The sequence below is a fragment of the Aotus nancymaae genome, unplaced genomic scaffold (assembly GCF_030222135.1).
Source record: "Aotus nancymaae isolate 86718 unplaced genomic scaffold, 86718_ANA_hifiasm-v0.15.2.pri h1tg000019l, whole genome shotgun sequence".
Taxonomy (NCBI): Eukaryota; Metazoa; Chordata; class Mammalia; order Primates; family Aotidae; genus Aotus; species Aotus nancymaae.
In genome coordinates, this window is record NW_026988431.1 from 6,450,961 (window position 1) to 6,467,041 (window position 16,081).

General features: G+C 43.7%; 2 protein-coding genes across 7 annotated transcripts in view; one reads left to right on the forward strand and one right to left on the reverse strand.

Annotated features, from left to right (window-relative positions):
* Window positions 1–410: 410 nt before the first annotated feature.
* On the reverse strand, window positions 411–1,030 carry LOC105705562 (ubiquitin-ribosomal protein eL40 fusion protein-like). The gene has a single exon (XM_064378924.1). The coding sequence runs from the start codon at window positions 1,028–1,030 to the stop codon at window positions 419–421; it is 612 nt and encodes a 203-aa protein (XP_064234994.1). The 3' UTR covers window positions 411–418.
* Window positions 1,031–2,311: 1,281 nt separating this feature from the next.
* Window positions 2,312–16,081, forward strand: part of SLC4A7 (solute carrier family 4 member 7) — a 101,227-nt gene continuing 87,457 nt past the window's right edge. For 2 of the 6 annotated variants that reach the window (XM_021666481.2, XM_021666484.2), the window contains exon 1: window positions 2,312–2,626. In XM_021666481.2, coding sequence (XP_021522156.1) covers window positions 2,567–2,626 — 60 coding nt within the window. In that variant the 5' untranslated portion in view covers window positions 2,312–2,566. The remainder of the gene's footprint in view (window positions 2,627–16,081) is intronic. The other 4 variants (XM_021666485.2, XM_021666487.2, XM_021666482.2 and 1 more) reach the window with 2 other exon arrangements.

A 16,081-nucleotide genomic window follows, 5' to 3' on the forward strand; every position in this document is an offset into this window, starting at 1 on the left:
TTTTTTTTTTTAGCTGCTCCAGTCAATGAAAGGGACAGTTTATTGAGGCTCTAGGGCCATGGGGCCTGTGCAGGAGGCTGCCTTTTGAGGAAGAAAGCGTTATTTTAAAAATTATTATTATTTTTTTTGAGAAGTTTCGCTCTCGTTGCCCAGGCTGGAGTGCAATTGCATAATCTTGGCTCACCACAACCTCTTCCTCCTGGGTTCAAGCGATTCTCTTGCCTCAGCCTCTGGAATAGCTGAGATTACAGGCATGCACCACCAAGCCTGGCTAATTTTGTACTTTTAGTAGACACAGGGGTTTTTCCATGTTGGTCAGGTTGGTTTTGAACTCTCGACCTCAGGTGATCCACCTGCCTCAGCCTCCCAAAGTGCTGGGATTATAGGCGTGAACCACTGCACCCAGCTTGGAAGAGCATTATTTGAGCTTCTTGCGGGTGCACAGGTTATTGATATGGCCACACTTCTTGTGGCAGTTGACAGCATGGGGGTGCAGGCAAGTATAGCACTTGTGGCAGATCATCTTGTCGCAGTTGCATTTCTGGGCGAGCTGGTGGAGGGAAGGCTCGATAATGCCACCTTGAAGGCGCACCACCAGGTGCAGGCTGGACTCTTTCTGGATGTTATAGTCTGAGAGAGCGTGGCCATCCTCCAGCTGTTTGCCAGCAAATATCAGATGCTGCTGGTCAGGTGGGAGACCCTCCTTGTCTTTGACATTCTCAATGGTGTCACTGGGCTCAACCTCAAGGGTGATGGTCTTGTGCGTGAGGGTCTCTGCATCTCTGCCGCCTCTCTGAAGAAAAAGAGGACGGTGGATATTTTGTAGTATTGTGAGGATTATTGAGATGAAATACGTTGGCCAAATGTCACAGTCTTTAATTGCAGGCCTCTTTACATAGTAGCTATTAATAGAGGCACATCTGCTCTTGTACAAGTAAGTGAACAATGTGTGCTGGACTAGAAGTAACTCTCTGGAAAATTTAGGACAAAAGAGGACTAGGGCCCAAACAAGGAATGAGTCATCCAGCATACCTGGCTACCTGTTGCTGACAAAAAAATTTACTAATACCCTGTCGGAGATGAATAGGATGTGAGTTCTGGACCCGCTGATGTATTTATATATGCTTCCTTTGCACGACTTCAGTTCTTCCCAACTAAACTTTTCCTTATCTTTATTAAACACTCAAGAGAAACCTGTTAAAAATAATGACAATTATCAGCATGCTATGTGCCAGGCACTTTTATGAATAGAAATCCCCTTAATCCTTCAATGAGCCTGTGTGACAGGTATTATAATCATCTCCGGTTACAAATGGGATATTTGACAGATGCCCTATAAGAGGAACTCAAGAATGTGGCAGCTGGCCAGGCGTGGTGGCTCACGCCTGTAATCCCCAGCACTTTGGGAGGCTGCGGCGGGTGGATCACCTGAGCGCAGGAGTTCAATACCAGCCTAGCCAACATGGTGAAACCCTGTCTCTATTAAAAATACAAAAAGTAGCTGGGCATGGTGGCGCATGCCTGTAGTCTCAGCTGCTCGGGAGGCTGAGGCAGAAGCATTGCTTGAACCCAGGAAGCGGAGGTTGCAGTGAGTTGAGATCGCACCATTGCACTCCAGCCTGGGCGACAGAGTAAGACTCCGTCTCAAAAAAAGAAAAAAAAAAGTGGCAGCTGTCGTGGTGCCCAGTGGGCGAGCAAGCACATGAGGACACCTGGTCAAGTGTACCCCCTCTTCCACAGTCCCCGAGTTGGGGTTCCTGCCCACTGGACTAAGAGAAAAGAAACTTTCAGGAGTCCTGAAGACTCGTTAGTTGCTTAGGAGGTTATTCTGGGCGTCCTTGAGAGAGGTGGCGTCCTCCTGCCCTGCGGTCTCTCGAGAATGTAGTTAGGAGCCAAGGAAGGTAGGTGGTGACCCCCCAACCCATTGCGAACCTCAGGGGAGCTTCCCACTCGAAAAACTAGCTAGACCCTCAGCTTCGGTCAATTAAGCTTATACAAAGAGGGGCGGGGCGTCTAGAGGAGGTGGCACAGGGGAGGCGGGCGGAAGTCTGCCAGCCGCCGATTGGCTGGAGCAAATTCCGTCCCGCCTCCCTCCCGCCCCATCTCCGGGTGGCCTCGCGGCGCGGCCCGCGGGCGCGCGGAGGAGGCTGGCGGTGCCAGACTGGCAAGGGGGCGTGACCCGAGGAGGCGGGGCGGGGGGCGTGTCTTGCCGGGTCCCGGCGCCGCGCGCGTCACGGCTTGCGGCCCCGCCCCCGAGCCCCTCCTCCTACGCGGCTCCCTTCTCCTTCCCGCTCGGTCCTCCCGTTCGCTCAGTTCTCGCTCCAGGTTCCACGCCGCGGCCTCGCTCCCCTGCGAGAGCCAGCCCAGCGGCCGCAGCGCGCACACGCGCACCCCGCGTCTCCCGCGCCCCGCTCTCCCCACGCGCGCATACCTCGCGCACGGACGCACGCTCGTTTCTCCTCGCGCGCCGGGGGCTCGGCGGCGGCGGCGGCGACAGCGGCGGGAGCAGGCGGACCGCGCGGGGCAGCACCGTAGCGGCCGCCACGGGCTGGCTGGCCGGCGGGCCATGGAGGCAGATGGGGCCGGCGAGCAGATGAGACCGCTACTCACCCGGGTAACGAGCAGGGTGAGGGCGCCGCGGCGGTGGGACTCCTCGGCGGGCGGGGGGAGGGCGCGGGGCGAGGCAGACAAAGGCGGGGGGCGCGGCTGGCGTCGCGGCTCGGCCACCTCGTCCCAGGCCCGGCGCCCCCTCCACCTCCCGGCGGCCGGCGCGCCTCCCGTCCCCTTTGTGTGGCGGCCTGGGGCGCGGGTGCGAGGGGGCGGGCGGCTGCGCCTGGGAGGCCCGAGTCGGGGCGGCGGGCGGCGCGCCGCGGGCATCCTCGGCGCGGCTCAGGCGGGACACCAACATCCCCGCGGAGGCCGTGTGTGACCCCGACTATCCATCCCTTCCTTCCTTCCCGCAGCGCTCGCCTCCCCTGTTTCTCAGCGCGCTCCCCAGCCGGAGTCCCGGTTCCGGCTGGCGCAGGAGTTTCAGATTAGCACCTCGAAAAACCTTTCTTCTTCTAAAGAGGACCGCGGCTCCACCTGTCTCTAGCCCCAGGCAGTGGTGAAGAGCTGGTTGAATTTTCCCCATCTTTCCGAGTGTCCCCTCCCTCTCCGCGGTGCGCTTTGTTCGGTGAATTCTCCGGCCGCGTGGACTGGCCGCCCTCCTTCGCGACCTAGGCTGTTTCTCGGTTGCCTGCCGGGTCTGCCTCCTCTGGCTGGAACTCGGGGAGTATCCTCCTGCCGCTGGCCAAGTAGAAGGAGGAGGGTGTCCTGAGCTGTCTGGTGTTCCTTCTCTAACTCAGCTAGCAAAATCGCGTTTCCTGCCGAGACTGGCTTTGGCTTCAGGGTTAGAGGGGAGTGAGGATGGACTTAACGCCGGTGTTGTGATGATGAGTGAGTGGCTCATGCTTGAAGAAGCGGACTTCCTGCTTTCATTAGAGCACTTGCGTCCCCGCAGTTCTTTCTCCTTTCCAAGTTTGTGACTCAAAGGAGATGGAAGTATTCTAAATTTTCCTACTTCTAATTTTTACTGTGCGACCAGCAGAGGCGGGAAGGTTGCAGGGAAAATTGTCTGGTCTTTCACAGCTAACAGGAAAATTGCTTCTCATGTGTTTTTCTTCAAGAGTTATCTTTAAACTTCCTGTCGGCTTTCCCTTTTAACTTTTAGGATTATTGTTAAGGTTATGGCAAGTAGTCATTCATTAGTTCAGTACGTTCATTTATAAGTTCTCGAACATAGAGGAAAACTCAGTTTCCAGATAGTGAAGTCATTTAGCAGTGGTTATTGGAAGATCATTCAGTGATGGAAATGGAATACTGGAAACTCATCCTACATAATTTTCTGTAATTCCTTTTTTTTTCGTTTTAGACAGAGGCTCGCTCAGTCACCCAGGCTGGAGTGCAGTGGCGCTATCTCCTGTAACTGCAACCTCCACCTCCTGGGTTCAAGCGATTCTCCCGCCTCAGTCTCCGGAGTAGCTGGGATTACAGGCATGCACCACCACGCCCGGCTCATTTTTTGCATTTTTAGTAGAGATGGGGTTTCGCCATGTTGCCCAGGCTGGTCTCAAACTTCTGACCTCAGGCAATCCGTCTGCCATGGCCTCCCAAAGTGCTAGGATTACAAGGGTGAGCTACCGCGCCTGGCCTTCTGTAATTCTTTCTGTAGCCTTCGAATAAACGGTTTTATAGCGCTTTCCCTGTGTGTTTCAGGTACAATGTTGTCTGTTCTAAATTTATTTGCAAACTTTCAGTTGAGCAGTAAACATTCGAGTTTTCAAGGAGCTAGATAGAAACTATGGTGTGTTTTCAACTATTGCCTGCTTAGCTAGTACAGGAAACATATGATAAGGCCATTGCCCTCCAAATTATTCATTGTAATACTTATTTGGAGTATTATTTACACTATTCTGTAGTGTCCAACAAGGCAGAACCAACTCCATCCTAATATTTATTTTTTTTGAGACCAGAATTTCGCTCTGTTGCCCAGGCTGGCATGCAGTGGCCGGATCTCGCCTCACTGCAACCTCTGCCTCCTGGGTTCAAGTGATTCTCCTGCCTCAGCCTCCCAGGTAGCTGGGATTACAGGCAAGCGCCACCACGCCCGGCTAATTTTGCATTTTTAGTACAGAGGAGATTTCATTATGTTGGTCAGGCTGGTCTTGAACTCCTCACCTCTGGTGATCCACCTACCTCGGCCTCACAGAGTGCTGGGATTACACACGTGAGCCACCGCGCTCAGCCCACGTTTGTCCTAATGGTAGTGATAGTTGAGTTGGGAGACAGATGACAAGGGAATTATTAGACATTGCTATTAATGGTGTGGTAGGGGAGCACTTTGGAAGGGTAAACCTACTAAATCTTTGAGAAGATAAGACTTGGCTACAGTTAACACATATAAATCAATAGAAATGAAATACAGCAAACTAGCATATAGTCTAAGAATAGAATGAGAGAATAGTAAAACTGTAGGTTGAACTGATTTGAAAACAGGAAAGAGGAACTATTGGCACTGATAAAATTAAATCTTTGCTCACCCAATTTTGGTAAATGAAAGTCATAAAAATAAGAGATTATGATAGTCATCAATCATAACTCTTCTCTAACCCGCAGCAGACTGTTCATCAGCATAGCCAAAAAAGTAGAACAAATTAATATTCATAAAATGCCATCTCAGGTTTGTAATTATGCAAAAAAATGTTGAATAGATTGGTGGCAGTTTATATTACTCTGAAACTGGAGCCCATCTGTTTCATAGTTTAGCCTCTATGGTTTCTTCTGCTCCTAAAAGTCTGTAGTTTTCACTGATCAGGGTGTTGGGATAGAGAGAGGAACGTCATTAATCTTACAAAAATGCAACTTATCTTTTGCTTTGCTATAAAACCTCATCATTGTAAGTCTCACTTGGAATTGTCAGTTTTTTGTTTTGTCTTACTTTCCAGTATGGGTTAAATTCTGTTATAAAGAGCATGGTTTAGAAAGTTCCTCAGTTTCAGTAGGTAATCTAGTTTCTTTTAAGCAGTGCATGATTTAACACAATTCTGATACTACTGAAATTTTGGGACCATGATATTTTTCCATGATTTTGTTATGATTTTATTCATTTTGCACATATTTACTAAATATCTCGTAGGTACAAGGTAATGGGGATATAGTCAAGCAAGGTAGACAGAATCCTGCCTTCATTGAGTTTATTCTGGCATATGGTGTGAACACAGTGATAGCATTTACATTCCTGCTAATTCCGTTTGTGAGTGCCAGTTAAAACATTGCATGAGTCTGTTAGAAATTAAAAAAAAAAAGGTCAATATGTTTGGGCCACAATCCATGGAGTTGTCGTAAAGGGAGAGAGCAAATCTGAAACTGTAGGACAAGGCTGGTTGCTCTGACTCGTTCCTGTAATCCCTGTACTTTGGGAGGCTGAGGTGGGAGGATTGCTTGAGTGTAGGGGGTTCGAGACCAGCCTGGGCAACATAGTGAGACCCTGTCTCTACAAAACATAATCACCCAGGTGTGTTGGTGCTTGCCTCTAGTCCCAGCTACTTGGAAGGCTGAGGCAGGAGGATCACTTGAGCCTGGGAGGTTGAGGCTGCAGTGAGCTGTTGTCATGCCACTGCACTGCAGCCTGGGTGAGAGTGAAGCCTTGTCTCAAAAAAACACTGTAGGACAATTGTGTTAGATTCACGAATTGTTTTGCCTGGTAATTGAGATGGGGAAGTACACAGGTTTTCTTCTAAGGGCTTAGAGAATTTTGTTACACTAGACTCTTGTTATTTGAATAGGTTAGAATACAAAGTCAAAGTAACCTGGTGTTAGAGGAACCTGGTATATTATTTTAGTGGTATGTGGTGTGCTAACCAATATATTCTAAAATTTTGCTAAGTATAATTGTCAACATCCTGTAATGGGTTTTCTTTCTCTTTTCCTCCCCCTCCTCTTTACTGTATCTTACCACAGATATGATCTTAAAGTGGATAGGATCTGCAACTGACAAAACTGTGTGGGCCATTTAGGCGCTTACAGATCTTTCCATAGGGTTACTGTTAAAGATTAGTTACAGATCAGTGTAGCTTTTGATTTATACTATAGTTTCTTCTTGATTATGATTTTCTCTGTAGTTACCACTTTTTATATATACAGTATTTTCAGTTCTGCAATAAGCATGTACATTCTAGCTCACAGTGAAATTTACTTCTTTTTGTTTAGCAGGCAACTTTGTGTTATTTTGTTGCATTTTTTGCAATTTGGGAAAATTTAGGATTATTTGCAATTAAAATGGTGACAAATCAGTAAAAGGTCTATCGTTGACATAGTGTTATGATAGTGTTTGGCAGTGCTGCTGTTGACAGTCTTCCCTAGGGCAGAGGGCTAGCTGATTAGAGCAGACTAGGTTGCATAAATTAGTGACTCTTTTTCTTCCATGGAGTAGACAATTTCAAATGAATGTTATGAGAGTGGCCTAACACTTTTTGTTGTTGTTGTTGAGGCAGGGTCTCACCCTCAGGGTTGCCCAGGCTGAAGTGCAGTGGCATGGTCACTGCTCACTGCAGCTTCAACTTCCCAGGCTCACATGATCTAAGCCTAAGCCTCCTGAGTAACTGGGAATATGCACACCACCACACCTGGCTAATTTTTTGTACTTTTAGTAGAGACAGGGTTTCAACATCTTGCATAGGCTGATGTCAAACTCCTTGGCTCAAGCGATCCACCCTCCTCTACCTGCCAAAGTGCTAGGATTACAGGCAGGAGCCACTGCACCTTGCCAACACATCTTACTTGGTTTAGAAAGTTAATATGTTTGTGCTCTCCTTGGCAGTACATATACTAAAATTGGAAAATTAATATGTTTATGATACAGATTTGTATTTTATCTGGAGCTGATATATGTCAGTACCTTCAGGCTCTAGTTTGGCCTTTTTTTTTTTCCCTGAGACAGTGTCTTACTCTGTCTTAGGCTGGAGTGCATTTGTGCCATCTCGGCTCACTACAACTTCCGCCTCCTGGGTTCAAGTGATTCTTGTGCCTCAGCCTCCCAATTAGGTGAGATTATAGGGGCCTGCCACCACACCCCTCCCTTTTTTTTTTTTTTTTGTATTTTTAGTAGAGACAAGGTTTCACTTTGATGGCCAGACTGGTCTTGAACTCCTGATCTCAATTGATCTACCTGCCTCCACCTCCTAAAGTGCTGGGATTACTGGCATGAGCCACTACTCCTGGCCTAGTTTGGCAGTTTTAAGCAGATTTTCGGATTTCTTTCAAAGAGGGTGTTTTAAAATGTTTTAATTTTTCTTAAGCCATTTTAGTGAGTGTACTTTAAACAGTTTATTTTCAGTATCAAGAGGGCAAAGCACAGTCTGGTGTTCATAGTGAAATAGATAAGATGCTTTAATGTTTTAAATGTCCTTTTTTTATTATTGTTTTCAGAGAATTTGATGTGAACTAGTGTCATTTGGTTCTGATTCTGTTCACTTACATCTTAGGCAGTAGAGAAGTTGTCTTCTCCTTCTCTCTGGATTCCAGGGCTGTATTGCTTCTTTTCAGTCAGATTTCCCAATTTGGAAAAGATGTCAAATTGCCTATCATCTCTGATTAGGAACATGAGAAATGGTTATACTTTTGACAGTAGATTCACACTTGGAAGATGCCTGTTTTATTTTGTTATAGAAAGGAAGGTGGAATGGTTTTTCAGAAGACCATGAAATAGGGGAAAAGATGATGCTTAAAACCTTTTTTCCCTCATAATTTGCCTTAACACATAATTAACACTTTGTGCTTTTGTTCTTGCTGCATATTCTTTGATACACCCACTGTTTTTCATTGAATACTATTTTTTTATTCTAGAAAAATACTGAAAATACAAAGAACTACTCTTAGGAATTGATGTACTTAACAAATAGGAGTAAAGCAAATTTAGGTATAGTAGACTCTTTCCATTGAGTCCCATGGTAGTACTGTTTTCTGTTAAAGTCTTCTAAGAAACAAATTTTTGATAATGATTTAAATTAAAGTTTTCTATTCTAAATATTGTACTGTGGCAACTGGGATATTATCTTGGGCTAGAAAACATTAAAAAATTGTTTGCACTTTTTTTTTGAGATGGAGTTTCGCTCTTGTTACCCAGGCTGGAGTGCAATGGCGCGATCTCGGCTCACCGCAACCTCCGCCTCCTGGGTTCAGGCAATTCTCCTACCTCAGCCTCCTGAGTAGCTGGGATTACAGGCACGCGCCACCATGCCCAGCTAATTTTTTGTATTAGTAGAGACGGGGTTTCACCATGTTGACCAGGATGGTCTCGATCTCTTGACCTCATGATCCACCCGCCTCGGCCTCCCAAAGTGCTGGGATTACAGGCTGTTTGCACTTTTTAACATTTGCTCTGGGGGAGGGGTGGAAGTTGTGTCAGGGAAGTGAGGGAAGAAGGATGGAAAGGGCTGCTATTCTGTGAATTACAACAGATGCCTTCTTTAGGCAGATGCAAACTTTAGCACAAAGCATGATGAGAGGACCCTGGGCTGAGCTTCAGCCCTCCTCTGGAAACCCTTCTGTAAGGCCCTATTCCCAAAACCAGATGTGGTAGTCCTGAATGTATCACCTTTCTAAATTAATACCTCTTCTCTCCTAATCTTTCCCCTACCTGACTACAATCATGCTTGGGATTTTTTGATCTACATCTAAAACTCCTGGAATTTTTTCCCCTTTCTCCTGGGCATTCATGTTGCCACATTCAAATTTGCAGCAAAATTATACCTCTGGTAGCTGCTGCTGTCAGTTGTGAAATGTATTGTGTTCTAAAAAATCCTTGATGTTAAGATTTCATACTGTACAAGACAAATTAAAGACCAACTTTCTAGATTCTGTAAGAATCTAATTTATTTAAAGTAAGAGACACTTTAAAAATCAGACCACAACTCCTCGTAATAGTTCCCACTGTAATTTAGTAAAATTTACTTTGATACCATTAAGTATTAAACATGATTCCTTTGAGTATGTTTTGTTTACCTTGCACCAAGGTAGAACTCATGGTGAATTCTCTGCTTTTTATTACCCATTTGCTTTGCATGAAAAGTGTCCTGGGTTCTCTCCTAGCATTTGGAATATTAATGGTGCCATAGATAATATGGCATTTTCTAGTTAAAATTAAAATAGAGATGACCATGGGATCTGTGATGGGCCTCGGGGGTCCTTGAAGCCTCAGAAACTATGAAAAATTTTACGTTCCTATGCATTCTTTCCAGGAGAGGGTCAAATAGCTTTTTACTTTCACATCTCAAAGGGCTTTATCATTCAAAAAACAGCTAAGGAATGCATTCTGAAAATTAAGCTCAGCTTTGTTTTTGTCTTTCTTCAAAGTTCATAGTCTTATATTTAGTTTAAATAGCTGACAATAATGATTACATCCACTCCATTTAACATTCCTTTACAGTTTGTTTCACAGAATGCTACATGTATAGGAGGTTTTGCCAGAGAACCATTCTGTAGACAGGCAAGTTTGGAAAACGTCTTACATTATACTATTTGGAGATGCACAAAACATAACAGTGTGTATTAAAGGTTCTGAGTAGGGCCGGGCATGGTGGCTCATGCCTGTAATCTTTGGGAAGCTGAGGCGGGCGGATTGCCTGAGCTCAGGAGTTCACGACCAGCCTGGGCAACAAGGTGAAACCTCGTCTCTACTAAAATACAAAAATTAGCCTGGTGTGGCGGTGTATGCCTGTTGACCCAGCTACTCGGGAGGCTGAGGCAAGAGAATCGCTTAAACCTGGAAGGCGGAGGTTGCGTTGAGCCAAGATGGCACTCTAGCCTGGGTGACAGAGTGAGACTCCGTCTCCAAAAAAAAAAAAAGGCTCTGTGAAATCTTATAATAAATATATTAAGGGAACGTGCCTGTAGTCCCAGCTACTCGGGAGGCTGAGGTGGGAGGATCTCTTGAGCCCAGGAGTTCTGGGCTGTCGTGCCCTTTGACATCAATATGATGAGCTCCTGGGAGCAGGGGACCACCAGGTTGCCTAAGGAGGGGTGAACCAGCCCAGGTTGGAAACAGAGCAGGTTTCAAAACTCCCATGCTAGTCAGTAGTGGGATTGTGCCTGTGAATAGCCACTGCACTCCAGCCTGGGAAACATAGCGAGACCCCATCTCTAAGAACAAAAAACAAAACAAAACAAAAAATACATTAAACTTTGATGGGGAGAGAATGCAGCTTAATATTAAATGGTATTGCCAAACCAGAGATCTTTGATTATTGCAGACTAATGAGAAACAGAAGTGAAGAGGAGGAGCAGTGGTTTGGTATCAACCATGGGTTCAGATCTTAGCTTAGCATCTAATAGTAGAGCCTGAAAATTATTAGAAAGTCTCTTTCTGCCTGTGAGTTCACATCTTTAACACAGTTATAATAATAAATGATTAAATGAGAAACCTAATAAAATGCATTTTTCAGAGCAGGCTTTCTCTACAAAGTTATCTGTTCTTTACTAACTTGCCACACAGCAAAGGACAAAATCATAAATCTTACATCAGGATTTGCATCAATGTGAGAAACATGACATTCCTCCTGCCCAGTGCTAGGATTAGAGGAAGAGTATGGTAGAACCTTCAGTGGAGTTTCATTATTTCTTCTGAGGGGCTAGAATAATGCTGAAGTTACCAATTCAAAGTTAGCTGTAGTTATTTCATTCTATTTTTAAAAGGTTTTATTATATGTTTTGTGAATTAAGTTGCTGATGTTATAGAAATTAAGTATCTGAATGAAATTTGCCTCTCTGCCTCCAGATTCCCTGAGGGCTGGGGATAGCGTTTTCCTGGGTCTGCTAAATTCTCAATTAAGTCTAGCCTAGGGTTTAACACATTGAACAAATGTATTTGTTCAGTGGATGAATGTTAGGATGAAGTTAGTCTGTTATGACACTGCTACAAAGAACTACCTGAGACTGGGTTGTTTATGAAGGAAAGAGGTTTAATTGACTCACAGTTCTACAGATTACAGGATGGGAAGACTCAGGAAACAGACATGGTAGAAGGGGAAGCATGGAAGTCTTCACATGGCGGCAGGAGAGAGAGAGAAGTGAGAAGTGCTACACACTCTCAAAATCGAGTTCTCATGACAACTCATGAGAACAGCGAGGGGGACATCTGCCCCCAGGATTCAGTCATCTCAGATCAGGCCCCTTCTTCAACACAAGAGGATTACAGTTTGACATGAGATTTGGGTGGGGGCACAGAGCCAAAGGATAGCAGATGATATCATGACTCAATAAGATTGGAAAGTGAATATGCTGCTAGTTAATTGTTTAATTAGTCAAGTGATACATTATATGGCTTTTATTTATGGTAAGTAACCATTAAGAAAAAGAATGCTACTTTGCTTGATACAACTGCCAGTAGAAGACAATGTTTCTTGCCTTGTTTCCTTGAGTGGGAATGTTGAGTAAATACAGTAAATGCAAGTTGGATTGATTCCAAAGAGTACGTAACATTTTTTAAACCTGAGAGAAAATTTTAGGCAGGTGAATATTAAGCACCATTCAAATGAAAATTTCATGAAAATTTGTCCTATTTTCACCACTTTTAAGTACATTTACATTGATTGTTGGAAAACAGTGGGTATTTTACTTAAATCTTAATACTTGTGTAATTTTGCTTTATGAAAAGCAGTGACTTCTGATATATGTGATTATAAAACCACCAATGACAAGAGATTTAAGAGTCCAGATGTCAGCTGTTATATGTATTGGTTTGAAATTATGCTATTCTGTTCTTTTTAGAATTATTACTTACGTAATAGAAAATTTTTCTGTTCATCTGCTTTTAATTTTGTGATTTCGAGGTTTGCGGACCCTCTTCCTTCCTGGACTCTGCCTCCCTAACTTGCCAATCCATGCATAAATGTTTATACAGGTGTTACAATTAGCCAATGCACTGACTCAGTAGAGTCCTTTCAGTAATAGGTTGTCTTTATTTTTGTTTTTTTTCATAATTATTCCCAAATGACCTTAATTATGAACTGTGCAAGAGTAACTTCCTTATCCATTTTTGCTTATGCCACTAGCAGTATCCTCGGATAAGATTTTGTTATGAGCCTGTTTCTATTTGGGCAAGTTGGTCATTTGTTATGAATAAGGGATTCATTCAGTCTAAAATTGGCCTTCATTTGGCCTTTCATTTGATCTTATTGAGCCATTTTATTCAGTAATAGGAAATTTAGTAAATAATCACCAGGCCTCAACCCTCATTTTGGAAAATAAGGTAAAGTTTGGAGGTGGCTTAACCTAGATGTAACAAATACATGTTTGGGTTTCAGATATACCTGGGTTTCCTATTTCTAATCTGTCACAAGCTGGCTTTGGGCAACTAACATCTTTGAATCTCACTTTTCTCATTTGCAAATTGGAATTACTGTATTAAACTTATAGGACTTGTCTTATGATCAGGTAGAATGCTGTGTATAAAATGCTAAATGTGCCTCTTGGAAACTTGCTATTAATAATCAGCCTGTGTTCTTACGGAGTATCCTACGTAACAAAATTCTAAAAGAGTTTGTGTATAGAAGGAAGAAAGAGAAAACGATCTTGACTATCCTTAAACTCTTGGTATTTAGATATTCTAGATAACTATGTGGGCAGGCGTTTGATACTGTTTTTTTTCTTTTTGAGACCGAGTCTCGCTCTGTCTCCCAGGCTGGAATGCAGTGGCACAATCTCAGCTCACTGCAGCCTCTATCTCCCTGGTTCAAGCAATTCTCTTGCCTTGGCTTCCCAAGTAGCTGAGTTACAGGTGTGCGCCATCATGCCTGGCTAATTTTTTTGTATTTTTAGTAGAGATGGGCCTTTACCACGCTGGCCGGGCTGGTCTCAAAAACTCCTGACCTCAAGTGATCCAGCTAAGTGCTGGAATTATAGGCATGAGCCACTGCGCCTGGCCTGATACTGGCTTATTGCCTAAAGCATCACATTTTAAAGGATAAGACATGTTGACAAAAATGTTTAAAAGCTTAAAGCATAATATAAATATCTTCCTTTAAATGATTTAACCATTTTGACAAAATATTTAAAATGTGATATATCTCTCCTTTTAAAAATAGAGTACTGATCACTAACTAGCTTTAGACTGTTTTTAAAACTTGTTTTTTTTTTTTTTTTTTTTTTTTTTTTTTTTTTTTTTGAGATGGAGTTTCGCTCTTGTTACCCAGGCTGGAGTGCAATGGCACGATCTCGGCTCACCGCAACCTCCGCCTCCTGGGTTCAGGCAATTCTCCTGCCTCAGCCTCCTGAGTAGCTGGGATTACAGGCACACACCACCATGCCCAGCTAATTTTTTGTATTTTTAGTAGAGACGGGGTTTCACCATGTTGACCGGGATGGTCTCGATCTCTTGACCTCGTGATCCACCCGCCTCGGCCTCCCAAAGTGCTGGGATTACAGGCTTGAGCCACCGCGCCCGGCCCTAAAACTTGTTTTTAACTGTTTTCTTTTATCATTGAATTTCTTTTCTGCTGTAGATTTGTTACCGATAACAAATGAAATCACGGTTATAATTTATTATCGTAACTTAAAGATGTTTAGGAATTTCCAAAATAACTATGTGGCACTGAATTTTATGGGGTTAATATACTCAATCTGCCTATCATCTATCTATTTATTGGTTTATTTTTTGAAATGGGGTCTCACTCTGTCACCCAGGCTGGAGTGCTTGGCTTACTACAGCCTCCACCTCCTGGACTCAAGCAATCCTCCCACCTCAGCCTCCCAAGTAGCTGGAACTATAGGCATGCACCACCATGCTTGGTTAGTTTTTTATATTTTTGGTTTTGCCATGTTGCCCTGGCTAGTCTCCAACTCCTTAGCTCAAGTGATCTGCCTACCTCGGCCTCCGGTAGTGCTGGGATTATGGGCGTGAGCCTGGCCTCAAGCTGCTCTTCTAGTTTAGAAAAATGTGATTTATCAAAGAGGTTATTAAAGTAGGAATTTTAAAGTAATTCAGCTTGTCGTTAAGAGACATGTATTGATTTTTATTAAGTTAATTGCATTAGTTTTTAAAGAAATGAGGTCTTGCTATGTTGCCCAGGCAAGAATGCAGTGGCTATTCACAGGCATAATCATAGTGCACAGGAGCCCTGAACTCCTGGGCTCAAGTGGTCCTCTGGCCTCAGCCTCCCATGTAGCTGGGACTAAATGGTGCATACACACACACCATTCCCAACTTATCAATTTTTGAGATGTTTTCTTACCTCCATTTTTTAAGCTGATTCAAATCTTTTACGGAATCTCCCTCTGTTGCCCAGGCTGTAGTGCAGTGGCATGATTTGGGTTCACTGCAACTTCCGCCTCCCAGGTTCAAGTGATTCTCCTGCCTCAGCCTCCCAAGTAGCCGGGACTACAGGCTAATTTTTTGTATTTTTAGGAGAGATGAGGTTTTGCTGTGTGATGGCCAGGCTGGTCTCGAACTCTGACCTCAGGTGATCAGCCCACCTTGTCGTCCCAAAGTGTTGGGATTACAGGCATGAGTCACCACAACCAGTCAATTAAAAAAATTTGTTTTTAATTTACTGTCTTGTTATTGACTTAAGCACATGTATTCAATTTTTATATGTTAATTTATTTGCTATCCTCTGCTAATTGCATTGGTTTAGCAATAAATGGCTTACAAGGTTAAGAAATGAATATTGACTGGATTAGCTCCGAGGGATTGTTATTTTATACCATGCCAGTGCTTTCTTTGTTATGATTGTGGGCTTTGAATAGTTAGGGGCAGTTTGAGATTGTAATTTGGTAGCAGTGATTTTAGATGTTGGAGGATTGCTGCCTCTCTGCTCATTTAGAATCAGTAGCTGACTGGAGGAGTAAATACTGTTCACTGAGAGGATTTTTGTATAAAGCCAAAATGATAACATTTTCAGCTTTATTTTTCAGTTGGCCTCAGGAATGTCACATAAAGTGTAAAAAATGAGCGTTGGCTGACAAATTTTTGTTGGGCCTGTTGGTTAGGAGTCATTTACTGTTTAATGCCTCAAATGTCAAAACTTTTGCTTTAGTTTGTCATCTGAAACAAATAAATCTGAACCACAGTTTATAAAATGAAGGCATGGGACCTTTAATGGGAATTTTTTAAAAATTTTATTTAAAAAAATTTTTTAAGAGACAGGGTTTCACCATGTTGGTCAGGCTGGTCTCAAACTCCTGACCTTGTGATCCCCCCACCTTGGCCTCTCAAAGTGCTGGGATTACAGGCGTGAGCCACCACGCCCAGCCCTAATGGGAATTTTTTTTACTCACTTTGTTGATGGTGTATTAAAGCTTCAAATTTGCCCCCTTTCACCTTGTTCTCCATTTCAAATAGCTATGGGGCTGAAATTCTGACTAGCCTCTGCCTGCTTTTAATGTAGTTATTGTTAAATAAAATTCAGAAAGGATCTACCCCAAATATTCATCTGCTGAATCTTTTCCTTACTTCAGATTGAATCTTTTCCAAGCTGCAGGTTGTGACTTATTAATAACTTGTAAGAACAATGTAGTGTATTATAAGTGTTAGAAAAGAAAGGAA